General features: G+C 31.0%; 2 protein-coding genes across 5 annotated transcripts in view; one reads left to right on the forward strand and one right to left on the reverse strand.

The window, feature by feature from the left end:
- The first annotated feature begins 2,451 nt into the window (after positions 1-2,451).
- LOC134721692 (toll-like receptor 3) lies at positions 2,452-9,117 on the forward strand. 2 transcript variants are annotated; one of them, XM_063584857.1, is made up of 3 exons: positions 2,469-2,543; positions 4,593-4,693; positions 6,402-9,117. In XM_063584857.1, exon 3 carries the CDS (start codon positions 6,402-6,404, stop codon positions 9,018-9,020), a length of 2,619 nt encoding a protein of 872 aa, XP_063440927.1. In that variant the 5' UTR covers positions 2,469-2,543; positions 4,593-4,693; the 3' UTR covers positions 9,021-9,117. The 2 variants fall into 2 exon arrangements, with proteins under 2 accessions (XP_063440926.1, XP_063440927.1); XM_063584856.1 differs by lacking the exon at positions 4,593-4,693 and having other exon boundaries at positions 2,452-2,543.
- A 2,724-nt stretch (positions 9,118-11,841) lies between these two features.
- Positions 11,842-18,103, reverse strand: part of LOC134721693 (H(+)/Cl(-) exchange transporter 7-like) — a 59,760-nt gene continuing 53,498 nt past the window's right edge. For all 3 annotated transcript variants that reach the window (XM_063584860.1, XM_063584859.1, XM_063584858.1), the window contains one exon: positions 11,842-17,264. In XM_063584860.1, the coding sequence (XP_063440930.1) occupies positions 17,166-17,264 (99 nt within the window). In that variant the 3' untranslated portion in view covers positions 11,842-17,165. The remainder of the gene's footprint in view (positions 17,265-18,103) is intronic.

The following is an 18,103-nucleotide window of genomic DNA, read 5'->3' on the forward strand; positions in this document are numbered from 1 at the left end:
CATATCTTGATATGCATATATAATTTGACATTGATGGTTGATGGTTATCAAAGGTACCTGGCTTGATGCGCGGTTCGTCTACGCGAGAATCATCAGTGACGCTCAGACCAAATTAGTTATAAAGACAAACAAGTACAAAGTTGAAGAGCATTGAGGACCCAAAATATTCAAAAAATATTGTGCCAAATACGGCTACGGTGTTCTATTCCTGGGATAAGAAAATCCTGATTTTTTTCGAAATGTTTTGATTGAGAAATAAACTTTACGACACAGTATCATTTCAGTATTCTTATTTTGAACTTTGTATTTCTATTTAACAAGAGTCAGATTTAGTTGGTGGGGCAGGGTACATTGACCAACATATTAGAGCTACACATATGATTAAGGAATAAACTATATATAATTGCTATACTACACTCCACGGTGTCTCACATTTGCATGCATTACTAAATACATTTGCGCGTAGCTTTTTTAAACATTGGCTATTTATCGGATAGCTATTTATATTTAAAGCAGACAGGTTAAAACTATTAATGCCTATTCAAGTGTAGCAATTGTTATAAATGGTACCAGGCTTATAATTTGAAACCAATGATGCGCGTTTCGTCCTACATAAGACTCATCAGTGACGCTCAGATCAAAATATTTAGAAGAATAAACAAGTACAAAGTAGATGAGCATTGAGGACCCTAATTTCAAAACGTTTTGCAAAAAACGGTTAAGGTAGTCTATACTTTGGATAAGAAAATCCAAAGTATTTAGAATAATTCATACTTTTGCAAACAGTCAATTTATTCGAAAAGACAATGTAATTGATATTCATGTCAACATCGAATTGCTAATGGTTGGTCAAACCCTAGAGGACAAAAACGTCCGACAGCAGTGGCATCGACCTAGTGATGTGAATAGTTATCAAAGGCATCAAGCTTATAATTGATACGCCAGGCGTGCGTTGCGTCTATATAAAAGAGGGACGAAAGATACCATAGGGACAGTCAAAGTCATAAATCTAAAACAAACTGACAACGCCATGGCTAAAAGTGAAAAAGACAAACAGACAAACAGTAGTACACATGATACAACATAGAAAACCAAAGAATAAACAACACGAATCCCACCAAACATAAGGGGTGATCTCAGGTGCTCCGAACGGGTAAGCAGATCCTGCTCCACATGTGGCACCCATCGTGTTGCTTATGTGATCTTAAATCCGGTGGAGTCTAATTCGGTAGGTCACATTCATGAAAGGGAAGGGGATTGTAGTTACGACGTAAGGAACATATCCGATATCATTTGTGAAACGGTTATTCCATAACGGTCAACCAACTCGTGATTGCGTCCTTAAAATTTACGAAAGGATGATTTCAACTTCACCATTTGAAACTCTTGGTTTAATAGCTTCCTTTTGAGCAGCAACCCTCTATCAATAAAATCATGATAGGAAATGCAAGCACGGGAATATCGTATCAATTGGGAGATATATACCCTGTATGCATGTGCTGCTTGAATGTTGCTACTTAGAAATGGAAAGTTCACAATTTGGAAGCTGAAATCATCACCTTTTTTGTCGCAAAGTTTTGTTTTCAACCGACACTCTTTGTCTTTGTCTAGATGTAAGTCAAGATATAAAGCCGACTTAACTGTTTCTGTAGTATCCTTTATCTCTAGTTCAATGGGATAGATGCGTTCCACATAATAACCAAATTTTGAATCATTTAGTGAAAGAACATCATCTATATGGCGGAAAGTAGAGTTAAAGGATATTGCTAACTTCTTTATCTTTCTTCCTTAGAAGTCCCTGCATGAAGTCAGCCTCATAATAATAAAGAAATAAATCGGCAAGTAGAGGGACACATAAGACTTCTTCGGATCGTTTAATGTTATTGAAAGAATAATAGTTCCTAAATTTGAAAAAAAAATCCACATTTGCTCAATATTCAACACAAAACTTTTATCTTTTCATGTTTTATCTGTAAAACCAAAATGCCCTAATATGTGAAAATATTGCGCGCAATTATAAATAAAATTAATTTCCAAATGCGCGCAACTGTAATGCGCCCATGCATACTTTCAATTCACCCAAAATGAAAACTAAGTATGGTATTTAGCGACATATTTCTGTGCACCACATCCAGACATTTGTCGCTATATATGCATGTATACCCACAGTGTTATATTAGGATATATATATAAATATTTGTTTCTGGGTCAAGTACTTTTAGTTTCCTTTTTGATTTTTCAAAATACGCATTCATTATAATTTTTGTTTACTGCTATTAATATATTAATCTAGATTGTTGGTGAGTCAGTTAGTTACGTGGTATAATTTCTAGACATGTCATTACGACTTGAAGTTTTTTTTTATTTCATTTCTACATCGTATTTTGTTATTGTGAATACCTATTTAGCTATCGGGGATTCCGGATATGACACTTGACCTAAATTGACATTTATCTACATGGGATTTTCCGTATACAAAAACTTGGACATTTCTGTCTGCATGTAACATGTGTTCATTGATCTACTGGTACAGCTACACAATAGTAAGTAAAAACTATCAATAATAAAATATGAATATAATCATTTCTAACTATTTAGGTTAGATTGTATTATAAACACAATACTAAGAACGCTCAAAAGAAAACATATTTAAAGACATTATTTTTTTAAATTATTTTAAACAAATGAAAAATGCAGAAGTTTATTTCCCTCTATATAACCCCCATTCTCGCATATTTGTATGCATTTACATTGACTACTGAGATTTCCTATAAACTATGATGCACTAAATGTTAAACAAAAAGGTTCCTTTATAGTGTGATTTCCTTTTTTATAAATGTATGAAGAAAAACGGAGAACACCAACGACCTTCCCCTTATTTCTAGTTCAGGAATTTAAATCAAGAGTGAAGAGAGTAAAGAACAACAAAGATACGATTTTTCAAATCATAATAGTATGCAAAACCCATTTTTTTCATTTATTTTCCATCAATTTTCCATCAATTCACCAGCAAGTTATGCATTGCTGATTCATAACGAGATGTTAAAACAGAATTCCGAACTGCAAGGCAAATTCATTGTAGAAAGTTCCTTATCCAATCGCAAAATTAAAATCTTAAGCGCATCAAACTAATTTCTGACTTGGTACATGCCTTTTATGTAGAAAACGGTGACTAGGTTACTGACTTTTAAAAGACAGACACATGAACAGGGTTGAACTAGGGGTTTTCCCACTCACCTGCTATTCTTTTCTATTTTTCTCTCGATCAGTTGATTTTCAAAATGTTACAGACAAACGAACTTAAAATAATATATAACGGAAAAGATAAATTATTTGACTCTTAAATATAAATGATGTTCAGTTTTATGATGTTTATCACCTAATATCTCCTAAGAAATTAAAATATGAGACCGATGTATTTTGTTAAGTGGCAATACTGTTATATCTATTTACAATATTTTCAATAATAGTGATAAAAAAAACAGATAACTTGATATTACTCCTGAACTGTATGCCTTTATTCAATTTGATTGAGATTAAACTTTTGATTTTGCCATTTGTTTAGCGATTATCAAGAATTTTCCTGGGAGGTCGGTAGTTTTGATATTTTGCATTTGTATTCCACAATTTAGGGTAATATCATCAACTATGGTTAGTGCTTTTTGAAACTTTCAGTGGAGAGTGAGGTTTAAAATTAGAACATTAATGATAACTTGTTAACTTTCGTTTTCTGAAATCCCTAAAGCCAACGACAAAAACGTAAACACATTCTAACTGAAGTATAACTAGTTATAAATAATGAGTGTAAAATATATATGTTACACCGTAAATTATCTATTGAGAGATGCATACTAGTCATGTGTTTATGTGTATTGCAAAGTATTATCACAAGGACTATTCTAACAGGTATGATATTAGAAGATATTATCTTATCTTAACATTTGTGAGTGCAAGGATTTATGAGATACTTTAATAATTATCGTTTCCTGTAATCGACACAGGCATATTTAGTAGAATTACTACTCAGAGAAATATTGACTATTTTTTCAAGGTTGAATCCAATGTTTTAAAATCCGTGACTAAGAAAATGTTTCCCAATCTTAATAAAATTATAATTTTAGTTGATTGTTCGGGCCGGGTATAACTAAACCCGTGAAACAAGCTGATATATATCAAAATCTTGGAAAAGATGCATGGTTAACTGAAACAATTTGTGATTCTAATACATGCCTATTTCTTACTTCATATATAATATGCATGTTATGTAATCAAATCGTTGAATCATTCGTAGTAAGAAAATTACCTGTAATTGGCATCCTTGATCGACATTAATATAATGAACTAGAACTTGTACATTTAAAACCACCCACGCAGAAATGTTTTTACGTTTTGCTTATTTTAGGGTTTCAGGAAATTCTCAATCATTGAATGTTAGCTACTATTTATAAACTAAATCATTTGCTTCTGGTTTTTGGATTGGTAAAACCGTTAGTTTCTATTTATAAGTCGATTTTGTTGGGTTTTATTTTCCAAATTTCTAAAAAAAATAACATTAGAAAATATTTGCAACAACATTTTATATGATTTTTTAGATAAAAAATTTAAAGAAAGAAATTCATCATATGATATATCGAGACACTATTTACGATTACTGAGTTCTGAGTGTGGCTTTTATCATATCCATACAAAAGAGGTAAATATATGTATTTAATCACAAATGATTTACATGTAGTTTCATAAAAACACGACCTTTCCTCATATACACAAACTTCGCCCTTTCAAGAGCTAGATATAGTATGGTCGTCAAAATGTTCGACTAACCATCTCTACAAAGTTATAACCATCTTTACAAAGTTCGAACCATATTTTATGTGAGTTTTTTCAAAAAACATATCATTCATAAATATTGCGTGAGATATATATTCAACCAATAATGTACTAGTAAATCAAATGAAAGTTATGAAAAATTCTGAAATCTTCAATCATCTTTTTACAAATAAGCAGTAATTATAGACCTTTGATAAAAGTCGGATTATCTGTAATTTTACCCACTGTGTCTCAATCCCGATTATAATATTTTTTTAATTGTGAATTATATGAATTAGAATTGTGGTTTGTGCATATCTGATCGAGACGCTTAAACTGTTGCCGGACCCATTTTTCCGCCATTCTGAATTCTTGCAGTTCGCTCGGCTTTGGGTGGTTATCTTTGTTAGTATCTTCCTAAAATCTGTTTCAACTTTTTTTTTTATTAATTAGAACTTTATTGGCATAAAAATAAAAAGATATGGTATGATCCCATCTATCCACCAAATGAAGTGGATGTTAGCAATCATAGGCAACCGTATTTCCTTTAACAATTAGAACACCCATACGGTATTATCGGCCATAAAAAGTCAGACATGAAAGATATGAATCATCTCAATAAATAGAACTAACGCCATAATTTATAACAAAACAATATAAAAAAAAACTAATATGACAGACATAAACCAACGAAATCCACTTAATTACAGGCTCGTGGCATTAGACAGGAACATGCTATTCGTTCTTGCTTTATACAGTAACTAGGCCGTTTTTCTCTTTTGATTTGTTTTACATTTGTCATTTCGGGGTCTTTCATAGCTGATTATATGGTATGTGCTTAGTTCATTCCTGAGGGTCGTATGGTGACATATAGTTGTTAGTTTCTGCATTATTTGGTTTCTTGTGAAGAGTTGTCTTATTGGCAATCATACCATATCTTCTTTTTTATGAATGAAGAATGAGTCGGTCTTGAACACGTTTGTGAGCACTCAACCACCCCCTAACCGGGAACAATGGTGTAACAGCACAGCATTAAAATAAACTGTATAAATCAGTCAAAAAGGAGTAACTCATCAGATCAATACAAAGACAAACACCAAACAATCATAAACAGTACGTGACAAAGTATATACCTATTCTTAACATGCAACAGAAAATACTTTCAGTACAGATCTGAGAATACTCGCAGTTACTGACAGCTAGTTCAATATTTTGTGATCAGCTAAGCCAATTACAACTAATAAAACAAATCGTGTATCTCAGACTAACATATCAATCAGTACACATCCAAAGAATTAAGTGTTAGAACTGTCATTTACATGACCGGTCTAAAGCCAAATTATAGGTAAATTAAAGACGCGATCGTTTTCACTAATTTACAAATTAAACCCACTTACCCTAAATTAACCCGAATAATGTCCATCGTTATATTCCGCTGATCTCCGTCTAATCTCCAATTGCTACATTAACCTCGATAGGCTATAGGCCGCTAGAGGGCGCAAAATTATTCGAGTTAACCCTAAATACGATAAAATTTCCCTTGTATTTTAATTTAGTTCATATTCTTCTAGTGAAATACTTTTTTATTTATTTAGATGTTCCTTCACCGAGTTCTTGTCTTTACATTAGTCACTTGCATCAAGGCTGAAGATGTTTGCCCTGAGAAATGTGCATGTAACAAAGAATTGACATCCGTGAATTGTGAAAGGCATAACCTGTTAAACATTCCAAAAAAACTTCCAAAATCAGTTGAGAGGCTATACATGGCACACAATGATATAGTACATGTTATTTTTTCTGCAAATGTCATCTTACCAAACCTGCGAATTATCTGGTTAGATAATAACAAAATCGCAGGATTACAAGCTAACACATTTGACGGCAGGATCGTTCCTAAGCTTAATCAATTATATATAAGGAACAATAAGATATCGGTGATTGAAAGCAGAACCTTTGTAAATATAACGTCATTAACCCAGGTCTATCTAACCAATAATGAAATTCAAGAAATTCAGCCCGATGCCTTTATAGACACTCCATTCGTTCAATTGATAAACTTGGGCAGTAATTATTTGTCAGGAATTCCAAGACTCGGGAAATTAAGGAGTCTTAAAAGTCTTTACATTCAGGCAAACAAATTATCTGATCTAACGTTTCCGGACGAGTACCGACAACTTAAGAAATTAAATGAAATTGGTTTAAGTAATAACGCAATTAGGAAACTCGATGATTCGACCTTTAAAAATTTGCATAATTCAGATATACGGAAACTGGAATTGTCACGGAATAAGATTGATGAGATATCTACAGGAGCTTTTAGCTGGATGAAAAATATAACATCCCTTAAACTAGGCTATAATCCTTTGACCAGTTCAGACTTAGAGATGGCTTTCCATGGTCTTGTTGGATCGAGTCTGGTGTCATTGAATATAGATAATATAACTCTTGGTGGAGTTTTGTCCTCTTCTACTTTTCAGTTACTTCAGAACACATCAATAACGACTCTTAGTTTGAAAAATAACAAAATGAGCAACATACCCCAAAGAGGGTTTGCAAATTTAAAGAAGTTGATCACTTTAACTCTCAGTTGTGCGAACATCTTTCAAATAAGTGACAGTGCCTTTGAAGGATTGGATGCATTAACACGATTATTCCTAAATGGCAATCAGTTATCCCGAATACCAAACAATCTGCCGCCATCACTACAATGGTTATACTTAAATGGCAACCAAATCACAGCTTTGAAAGACAATTCTTTTATGAAGTTGTCTAAACTACAGTATTTATATTTAGGAGGGAATAAAATTCATCAGCTTGAACAGAATGCATTTTTGGGTCTCACTAGTTTGAAAATAATTCACTTGGTAGATAATAAGATCCACACTTTACCAGGAAAACTTTTTGCATCTTTTGTTGTTTTAGAATCACTGGAGCTTAATAAAAACAATATAAACCAGATTCCGAACGGTGACAGTCTTTTTGGTTCCATGTCATCATTAAATTATCTAAATATGGCCGATAATGCATTTGCATTTTTTTCTATGGGACTTTTTCGTGTTCTTACGTCGCTAAGATATTTACACCTTGAAAACAATCAACTCGGTAACTTGATTTCGAAGGACGCTAATGGTCATTTGTTTGCCGGATTGCACAAACTTATCGTATTGAATTTGGCTAACAATCAATTGACACAACTTCCGGCTCCAATTTTCAAAGATCTGATCAATATCAAAAACCTCACAATCAGTTCAAACAAGATATCATCGTGGGGAGATAACTTATTCAAACGAACACTCAAATTAGAAAATCTTGATCTGAGTCAAAATATGATAGCGCTTGTCAATTCGTCATCTGTTCAGGACTTTAAAGAAATGAAGACTCTTGATCTTCGTCAGAACCCGTTTGCCTGCACGTGCGACTTGCGATGGTTCCGTGATTGGATGAATACAACAACTATTTTCATTTTGCACATCGAAGCGTATCTCTGCAATTCACCTTCAGAATGGCATGGAAAGAAACTTCTTTCTTTTGACAGACATAAAATAAATTGTATCTGGTTTACAACTACAGAAATTATAGTTGCAGCTGTTTGTGGTTTTCTAGCTTTTCTTATAGTTATTGCTGTTGTTTACAAAAGACGTTGGTACATCAAACTTCGATGGTATAGGGTTCAGCGATCAATGAGAAGATCTGGTGGATCTGGAGCTGATGGTTATCAGCAACTAGATGGCTATGTAAATAAATACGATGCTTACATTTGCAGTGCCAGTGACAATTATCAGTGGGTTTTGAAAAACATCTTTCCAGGGGTAGACTGTGGGGATCTGGAAACTGTTAAGTTCGGAGGTGAATTTAAACTTTATTTTGAAGACAGAGACGCAGAACCAGGAAAAGCTGAAGTTTATAACATAATTGAGAACATGGAAGCAAGTCGAGTTGTGCTCATTATACTCACAAGAGAATTCATGGCGAAAGAGCGATACAAGTTTGAAATTATCACGTCTATTGATTTACTAGAAAAAGGTAAAATATCTGATATTCTGATTGTCAACGTTGATGGACTTACCGCAAGACATGTGCCAAGGCTACTGAGGCGCAAGATGGAAAGGCATGACTTCCTTACATGGGAGGATTCAGAGGAAGCGAAATTGACATTTAAAGAACAATTAGTTGATGGATTGAGAAGGAAAAGACGAATGGAAAATGTTATATGATCTTTCTCAAACATTATTTAACTTGAAACGAAAACTTTCATATTAAAACAATTATTCCAAATTATATTCTAGGGAGAGGGAGTTGAATGGTTCCATAATGTATTAGAATGATAACAAAACGGCACATCTTGCGCACATACGATGAACTTAGACTCAGCGTTATGTTTAGATATTAATGCACTTTTAAGATACACCCAGTGTCTGATATATGATAAGAATAAATGGCTGTTTCTAACTATATTTATATACATGTATTATGTGCCTTTCATTTTGCATCTCTGCAAATGAACATATTTTGCCTCTGCAAATGAGCGTATTTTGCTTACATTCCATGTCACTTTATTTTGTAGGAATATACGCACTTTTTTCACTTTTATTATGATAGTATGTAGTCTGTTATTTTTTTTTGTAATCCATTGCGAACATATTACATCTTAATATTTTCATTTTTCACCACAATTTGATTATTTCGTTATAAATTTTTAAAGTCATTTTTGTGATACATTTGTTTATCCTATATTATCGTTTAGAACGGAAAGAAATCTCAAGTTCATTGTTTGTTGTTGTTGTGTTTTTCAATAATGATAGTTGTGTAGCTCATTAAAACGAAAAGCCTTATAAATTGCAAATATATATGTGATGCTTTTACATTTGAACTTTACAAATATATTTTTTTCTTTCATCATGAAATGTTTAAATTCTACTTATTATTGATAGAAGTCTCGAAAACGTTGCGTTAATATAAATGTCACTCCGAGGAAACTTCTAAACGGAAAATTAATAAGAAAATGTTAACAAAAAGCTTCTTTTTGATAGCATTATTAGATATCATCATAACTGGATAATTAGTTTAGTAAATACGTAATGACAATAGGCACGAAACCTTCTCGCTTAGATAATTGATGTGGATGTGATAAACGTTGTTTTTTAGAATGCAATGACGAAGCACAGGCACTTGTCTTAAAAAAAAATTCCTATATACCTTAATACAACACAAGGTACTTAACTATTTTTTTTTAATAATGACACCTAATCCCAAATTCATGTTATGTTTTTATTTCTCGGTTGTCAAACCTACTTAAACTTAATATGCCGTAAATCTAAATTGATTTATCTACACAATGGTATATGACACGACTATCATTGTTGTCGGGATCATTAGTAGCAGGCCTCAGAAGTCGGTCAACGGGATGTTTTTTTTGCATAATAAAAAATAATATTAACTTTTTGTAGAAACAAGAATGTTTCCTAAGTACACGGATGTCCCACTCGCACTATCCTTTACCATGTTCCATGGACCGCAAAATTGGGTAATAATCTAATTTGGCATTAAAATTAGAAAGATTATACTACAGGAAACATATGCACTACGTTTTAAGTTGATTGGACTTCAATTTTATCAAAAACTACCTAGACCAAAAACTTTAACCTGAAACTCCCACTTTCATTTTCTATGTTTAGTGGACCGTGAAATTGGGGTCAAAAGTCTTAAATATTTATGAAACATGTGAATAATACTTCTGGTTGCTGAGGGAAGTTATTCTCTCAAAAGATCGTCTTGCCAGTGGTATATGGTTATGTTGTTTAATATTTTAAATGATATTGCAGATGTCAATTAGATATGAGAAGATGTGGTATGAGTGCCAATGAAATGTATGAACGAGAGGAGACTATAAGAAAGGGGTTGATAAAAAGCGATATGTTGTAAAAAGATAAACAAAGATTATTGTAATTTTTGTCATATCAAATAAAACTAGAGGTTCCAAGATACAAACTAGTACACAAACCACAACATAGAAATTTTTGAATGATGACTAAAAGGAAAATGAAATCAAACTCAGAACGCAACCTCATGGATTTGTCACAAAATACTATTCTTCGTTCGATTCAACTTAAAGACAGCCACACAATAAATCCAAAACAAAAAAAAACAAAAAAATGCTAGTACACTCAGTCGTTAGTGAACAAAGAAGACTAATTATAAAACTGAATTCGATTGAAAGAAAAACTTGTTTTAACCACTCTATTAATGAAGGATTGTCTTTGAGAGCCAGAAACTATGCCATAAACTACACAAGGTTTGCATCAGCGACTATTCAAAATTTAATATCTTTTTGTGATAATTATTTAGATTTTGGTATGCAAGTTTGTCTTAATACTGCTGTACAAAAGAATATCTGCAGTACAGTATTGCAATAAAGAACAACAAAAAAGGAAATTGCATAGCTGACATTTCAAAATCTAACTTTTTCATTTATTTAAAAAGGTACCACTCAAACTACAATTGTTTTCTTTTTAATTAACCTTGTACTGCTTAAAGTATGCAAATCAAAATTGCAAGAAAATCGTGTACATTTTTATGTATGCATCTGAATTGGAGAGTTTATCACCAGTGAGTGTAATATTTCACAAACAAATTGGTCCATACAATTGATTGATTGTTGGTTGCTTAACGTCCAATGGCAAATATTTCATGCATGTTCAGAACAAGAACAAGGTGACATTAAATGCAATATGTAGGTCTTATGATTGAGGTCATCTGTGATGATGATTAGTAAAATTTGGACTGGCACTGTAAAAGGAGGGTGTATTTGGTCCATTTAACCTTTGTTGTAGGGACTTACCCCATATTTTAATAGTACATATCAAACTTAAAAGAACAATAAACAGAGAAATGTCATGTGTCGTATGCCATTAAACCACAATTTAAACTGAATATGACCACTTGTAGGTGCCATGACTATGGGATCTCTCTCAAAACAAGCTATGATTGTCACTATTGCTGAAATTAAAATATAATGGACACAAACGAATTGGATAATAATTTAATGTCAACAAAAAAGTTTTATAATTTGATTTCAAATCAAGTTTCAACAAACAAACAAATATATATCACATAAAAGTAGCAATCAATGCCCTCTGATAGACATCACTGAAATACATTTACACAGATAATAGTTAAAAAAAGAGACTGATAAATATAGGATTTACAAGACATATGACTACTTGTTTCAAATATCACAGACAAGGTGTAAAACAAGAAATAAGAAAGTGCACTTAAACTAGATAAAATGTAAAGACAGGAATTATATCAATGGTACCATTTCTTGCAAAAGTATGCAGATTTAGAAATCACACATGATGATATTTTTTTGCAATCTAACCCATAGAAATCAATCTTGAAATCAGTGTTGCATTTGAAGGTTATCAATGAAGAACCTTGACATTTACTTAGAAAATATATGCAATATGTTGGACTGAGATCAACAAAGCTTTATATGATTTACAATACTTTTGCTTAGATAAGTTATAAAATATCTGTATATCGTATTACTGTTTTTTTCTTCATCAAATAATGTAGCAAAATAATTACAAAAAATAATTTAACAAAGTTATAGACCAGAATAACTAGTAAACATAAAAATAAATTATTCAGTGATACACATACTTTGGTTACAATTTTTAATTGGTAATATTTACAATTTTTAAATATTGGATTTGTAAAACCTTCTTCTTTCTGAATTCAGAAAAGGTAAAATAAATATATTTATCACTGATGTATAACATTAATTTTGCATAAAGTTTCGGTAATAGTTTGATGTGGGTTGATAAAAATCATATGCAATATGAATAAAATATTACAATAAAATCAAGAAATTAAATTCTATTAGACCCTAAATAGCCCTATTTTTAGTTAAAATTTAAAATTAGAATTTATAGTCAAATATTACAATGAATCATACCTAAAACAAAGGCAAAATAAAAAAAATATCTTGTGCTGTGAAAATTTACTTGGCAGTATTAAATATTTTCATGACATCTAAAAAAAAAAAAAAGGTCTGATTTTCAACAAAATTTCAATGAAAACTAATAAAATTCCACTGATTTTCAAAATATCCTTTTAAATATGTTTTTATGCTTACTTGCATAACTGACTTCAATGTTTAGTTTGTTCAAGCCTATGCTCTATGTTTTCCAAGGCTAGACTTGGTCAGGTGGAGGGTGAATGGCAATGTGTCAAAGAAATGGTTTGACCAAAAAATATATTATTACACTTTCTTTCATCAAAATAAAACATTTTTTTAATCTTAAGGTGGTACCTAACACTACAGGGAGATAACTGTAAAATCAGCTTAACGTTTTAATAACGTTGTGTTATAAAGGGAATAATAAGCTTCTCAATGTCTAAATTGGTGTTTGTCAAACTGCTATATAACTAGTGTAATTTTTCTGACAAAATGGTGTGTTCAAAATTTTTAAAATTTTTATATTTTTGTTAAAGGGTCAAAGTAAATACTTTGTCAAAATTTTACAAAAATTAAACGAGCCAAATTTATTTTAGTGAAAGTGCTGGGTACCACCTTCATGCAATGAAATTTTTACTTGCGACTAAATATGGCACTTACTAATCTTAGCTAGGAGGAACTCAACATGAAAAGGGTGTAAATGATAAGTCTGTTAATAGTAGTCCAATGTATGAGTAATAATAATGTTCATTAATTAGAATCAGTCTGTATAGACAGGAATAAGTGGGTAAGCACAGTTGTATTGGAATGTGAACAAGTGGTTTAATAATTAAAGGTCAGGCCCGTAGCCAGGAATTTCCAAGGGGGGGTCAGTTTGTTGGACGCACAAACTCGACTTTAACAGTCACAATTCGAACAGAACATTGACTTCAACAGTGCTTATTTTGTTTTCAAGGGGGGGGGTCATCCAAACCCCCCAAACCCCACCTGGCTACGTGTATGAAGGTTTTTGTCAAAACTAACTTATACACATTTGAATATAGGAATTTATTGCTAAAAGTTTTCATAATAGTAAAACTAATTTTAATCTTCAAAGATTTTAAATAAAATCATTTTAAATTTTTTGTTTACAATAATATTTCTTTCCAATTTAGAAATGATTTTCCTTTTTAAGTCATTTTTTCCTGACCTATAGATATTCCTGGGACACACTGATTGTCAAAGGTTACAAGAACACACATTTCAAACGAATAACTAATGAATGGAAACAATAATTACTTAAAACCCTGAGATGCATAATATGTGCATAGTTTCAGTAGAAATTTACAATAGTGAAATTTAGTCATAACTATTCTGAGCAATATATTTTCGTTTCTGATTATACGTTCATTGACTACAAGAAGTTGGTTCATTGTATGTTTCATGCATATTTTTAATCTGACTACTGGTAATTAATATCAACTATTATATAGCTATGTATTTCAAGTTTATTCTTTGAAAAAATGTTTTAAAATCTTCATTCATAAATGCATACTTGTGTTGGAACTTTTTTCTTATTTTGCAGTTCTAACTTAACTACAAATAGTACCCAAAAAATTCAAATATCTGATGTATTGTCAGCACTTAGTATTTCTATATAGTGTGTTAGGAGATTCTCTTCGTTGTTATTCAAAATATACTACGGTTTTATATTTTACATTTGCACAACACTTTAGTGCAGATTTCCCCAATATAAAATATATATATATTTCCACAACATAAATATATATATATTTGCCCAACAAATTCGGGCTGTTTCCATCAAGACATACAAAGGGCCCAGAAAACTACTTCTAAATCTCTACTATGGGTAAAAACTATTTTGAACAGTAAAAATATGACAAAAGTTCTATAATTTCCTCTATAGATGGTACCCTATTTTGTGAAGTTCCTTCCTCCGACGCTTTCTATGTTCTAATGTAATCCCTTATGGAATAGCAAGACAGTGTTAAAATATTTCAGAAAACTTTTCTCAACTTAAATGTAGCTGATCAAAGGAAGATAACTTCTCATAGTTTAAGAGAACAACATGTGAATAATAGTGTCTGATGAACATAAATGAAATACAAAGTCAATAAAAGGTTTGTTATGTTGGATTTGAACACAAAAAATGCAGCAAAAAAATATCTGTAATCTAACATTGGTTAAGGTGTGTTACATGCTAACAAAAACTGAAGTCATCAAAAAAAATATGCAATATAAATATAAACCAAAGAGAAAAAACATATAATAGTGATATGTATATAGTGTTTGCCATTTAATTCAGTAATCCCAATCTTATCTGCCAATTTACTGTATTCTTTTTCTGGTAAAATATACACAAAATTACTTTTCTAACCCATCTAATATTCTTTCACCCTCAATTTTTTAGATTTGAAATTTAAGAAAGGCATCCAATTTTTTGTACATGATTGAGGGCCTTATGAAGACCTGTGTTTTGTTTTTCTGTTGGATTGTTGTTTTATTGGTATATTCCAAAAATCTTCAGTTATCATATGATGTAACATATTGACCCAAATTTGCATGCAGTCATTTAAAAAACTTGAAAACACCGATGAGTCCAAAAACGTTGATCTAAATCATATCACTAAATAAATTAAATGTGTCAATGAATACATCATCAAATTTCAATATATATCTATGATCAACATGATCAATATAAACTTAATCAATTAGTGCAAAATTTTACTATAAAACTACTGGTACTTAAACATACCTATAAACTCTTTGGAGATTCTTAAAAATATGGCAATAAAATCTTATACAGTGAGTGAATGAATTTTCGTTGGTACTAATTTTTGTAGATCGAATTAAATCTAAATGTTCTTAGTTTTGGCAGTCTTCATATACTTATATAATAACATTCATAATAATTAAATTAACATTTTTAAATTTGTGGTTCCCTTATAACTACAAAATCCACCAAAAAATGGTATCCAAGGAAAAATAATAAATCCACTGTACATCAAACAGACACATAAAAAAAATACAACGTCGCTGGGCTTCCAAAATGTTGTATATGACTTTTTTGGCTAAAAATACTTTTTGACACCAATGGTTTTGGTGGGAGGAAATCTTTGGTATTACAAAATAGTATACATTTAGACCAATCAAAACCTATGAAATACTACATGTAACAAAATTACCAATATCAGTTGTTTGTTAATTTTGCTTCCAAAATGTTGTATGAAAATTTGAAAATCGTTGTATAGTGGACTTTGGGAATGAATTAATTGTACATTTTTTTTTCTGTGAAAATATTTTAAGTTCACGGTTAATCCAGAAATTTCAAAGTTTTTATTTCACTGCTGTTTGCAAAATGTTCAAGTTCACATACCACATTTTGGAAACATACATTTTGTCAAAATTTTCAAAGCCTGTTCATGAGATATTTTTTTCTTGAAAAATTAGTAATTTACAACATTTTGGAAGCACAGCGACGATAAATAACAACCAAAAAAGACTGAAATAATATCTAAATGAACAGAGATTCACTTTATTTGTTGAAATGACATTTACAATTTTCATATATGTTACCATGACAATATTTTACTTAAGACAAACATTTATTTGCAATTATCTTTCTTAAGAACACATTACTGTTTACTCTTAATTTAAAAAGAGTAGGCATCTAAAATTGTGATAAGAAAACTTTTCTTTAAAATATAAGTTATGTTGCAATAAATTGTAAATCAATTATAAAGGGTGTCCTTTGACATAAATTGTTCAATGGTTATTTATTGTATAAAAGGCTAAATATTTTTCTTAAATTCAACATTGCTAAATTGTTATTTTAGGTGGTACCTAACACCTTGACTAAAATTAATTTGGCTCGTTTAATTTTCATAAAATTTAGACAAAGTATTTACTTTGACCCTTTGACAAAAATATAAAAACTTCATTTTATCAGAAAAATTACACTGGTTATATAGCAGTTAGACAAACACTCATTTTGATCATCGAGAAGCTTAATATTCCCTTATGAACACTACGTCATTACAACTTTCTGCTGATTTTACAGAGTTATCTCCCTGTAGTGTTAGGTACCACCTTAAATTCAACATTGCTAAATTGCTATTTAAATCAATTATTTTTCACATTTTGCCTGCTTACATGCAGAAAATTGTATTGATTACTTTCCCCTCTTGTCCCTTATAAACAATTTTTGTCAATTATGTAGAAGAATTTCTTCTTAAAAATATTTTTTAAATAATCATAAACTGTCTTTTACTGTTTAGTATACACAAAAAGGAAAATAGGAAATCTTTAAAGTGTATGTTTCATGCAGTGTTTTATGTCAACAACCCAATAGCCTTATAATATTAACTCAATAAAACAATGTAATGTGCTGTACTTTTCTTTAATTGTCTTCAATCTTCAGATGTTCTATTTTTACCAGACCTCTTTTTGTACCTGCTCTAAATTTGGCTAAATCTTTTCTTGTAATCATCCCTAAGGGCTGGAAATAAAATGAAATAATAGTTTGATTGCTGAATTTTAACACAAGTGCACATGCAAAAATGTCTTGCTTTGTTTATAGATCATGGTTGAATTTGATGTTGAAACTATTGTAGATAAATGTTACATTTTTCAATGAACTATAAAAATGAAGTCAAGGTCAGCTAATTCTTATCAAACAGATGTGTGCATCTTACTTTCATTTCATATACCTAATATGGTTTGACCTATTGCTTATAAAATCTAAGAAATAGACTTGACTATCAAAACTAAAACATTGATAATGTATCAATGAAATGAGATCAACATCTAAACCGGAAATAAGTGAATTCACTTGATATAAGAAACTGCTGATCCAAGAAAATGAAATTCAAGGACAATAAACAAATGTCAGGAAGAAACTTCCGAACATGTTGCATTTGTATCCAAGATATGACAGATCTTTTACCTGTCAAAAGTCCAGAGCCTGTAACTCAGTGGTTGTTGTTGATTACTGTGTGTCATACTTATTTATTCCGTTTAAAGTTTCATCAGAAAGCAGCCTGTTGGTTTTATCTTTTGATTGGTTTCAAATTTTGCCATGTCAACACTTTTTAAAACAGACTATATGGTATGAGTTTTGTTCATTATTGAAGGCAGTACAGTGACCTGTAGTTGCTTTCATTCACATCTTTAGGAATCTGGTCATTTTATACAAGTAGTTAATGATGTTTTTTAGATTAGCATCCCTCAAGGTTTGTCTAAATATTTTGTTTGAAAAATATTTGTAGAGTTCAAAAAGATCAAAGTAATCTAGTATTCAGATTAAAAAAAAATTTATCTTCAAAATAATGTAGCGAA

This window comes from Mytilus trossulus, chromosome 6 (assembly GCF_036588685.1).
Source record: "Mytilus trossulus isolate FHL-02 chromosome 6, PNRI_Mtr1.1.1.hap1, whole genome shotgun sequence".
Lineage (NCBI taxonomy): Eukaryota > Metazoa > Mollusca > Bivalvia > Mytilida > Mytilidae > Mytilus > Mytilus trossulus.

Bases quoted from the DNA above. Each gene is read 5' to 3' on its own strand.
- LOC134721692 (XM_063584856.1), top strand. From the start codon at position 2,508: ATGTGTTCATTGATCTACTGGTACAGCTACACAATA. The intron at 2,544-6,401 runs GTAAGTAAAAAC...TTATTTATTTAG, and splicing joins ACTGGTACAGCTACACAATA to ATGTTCCTTCACCGAGTTCT.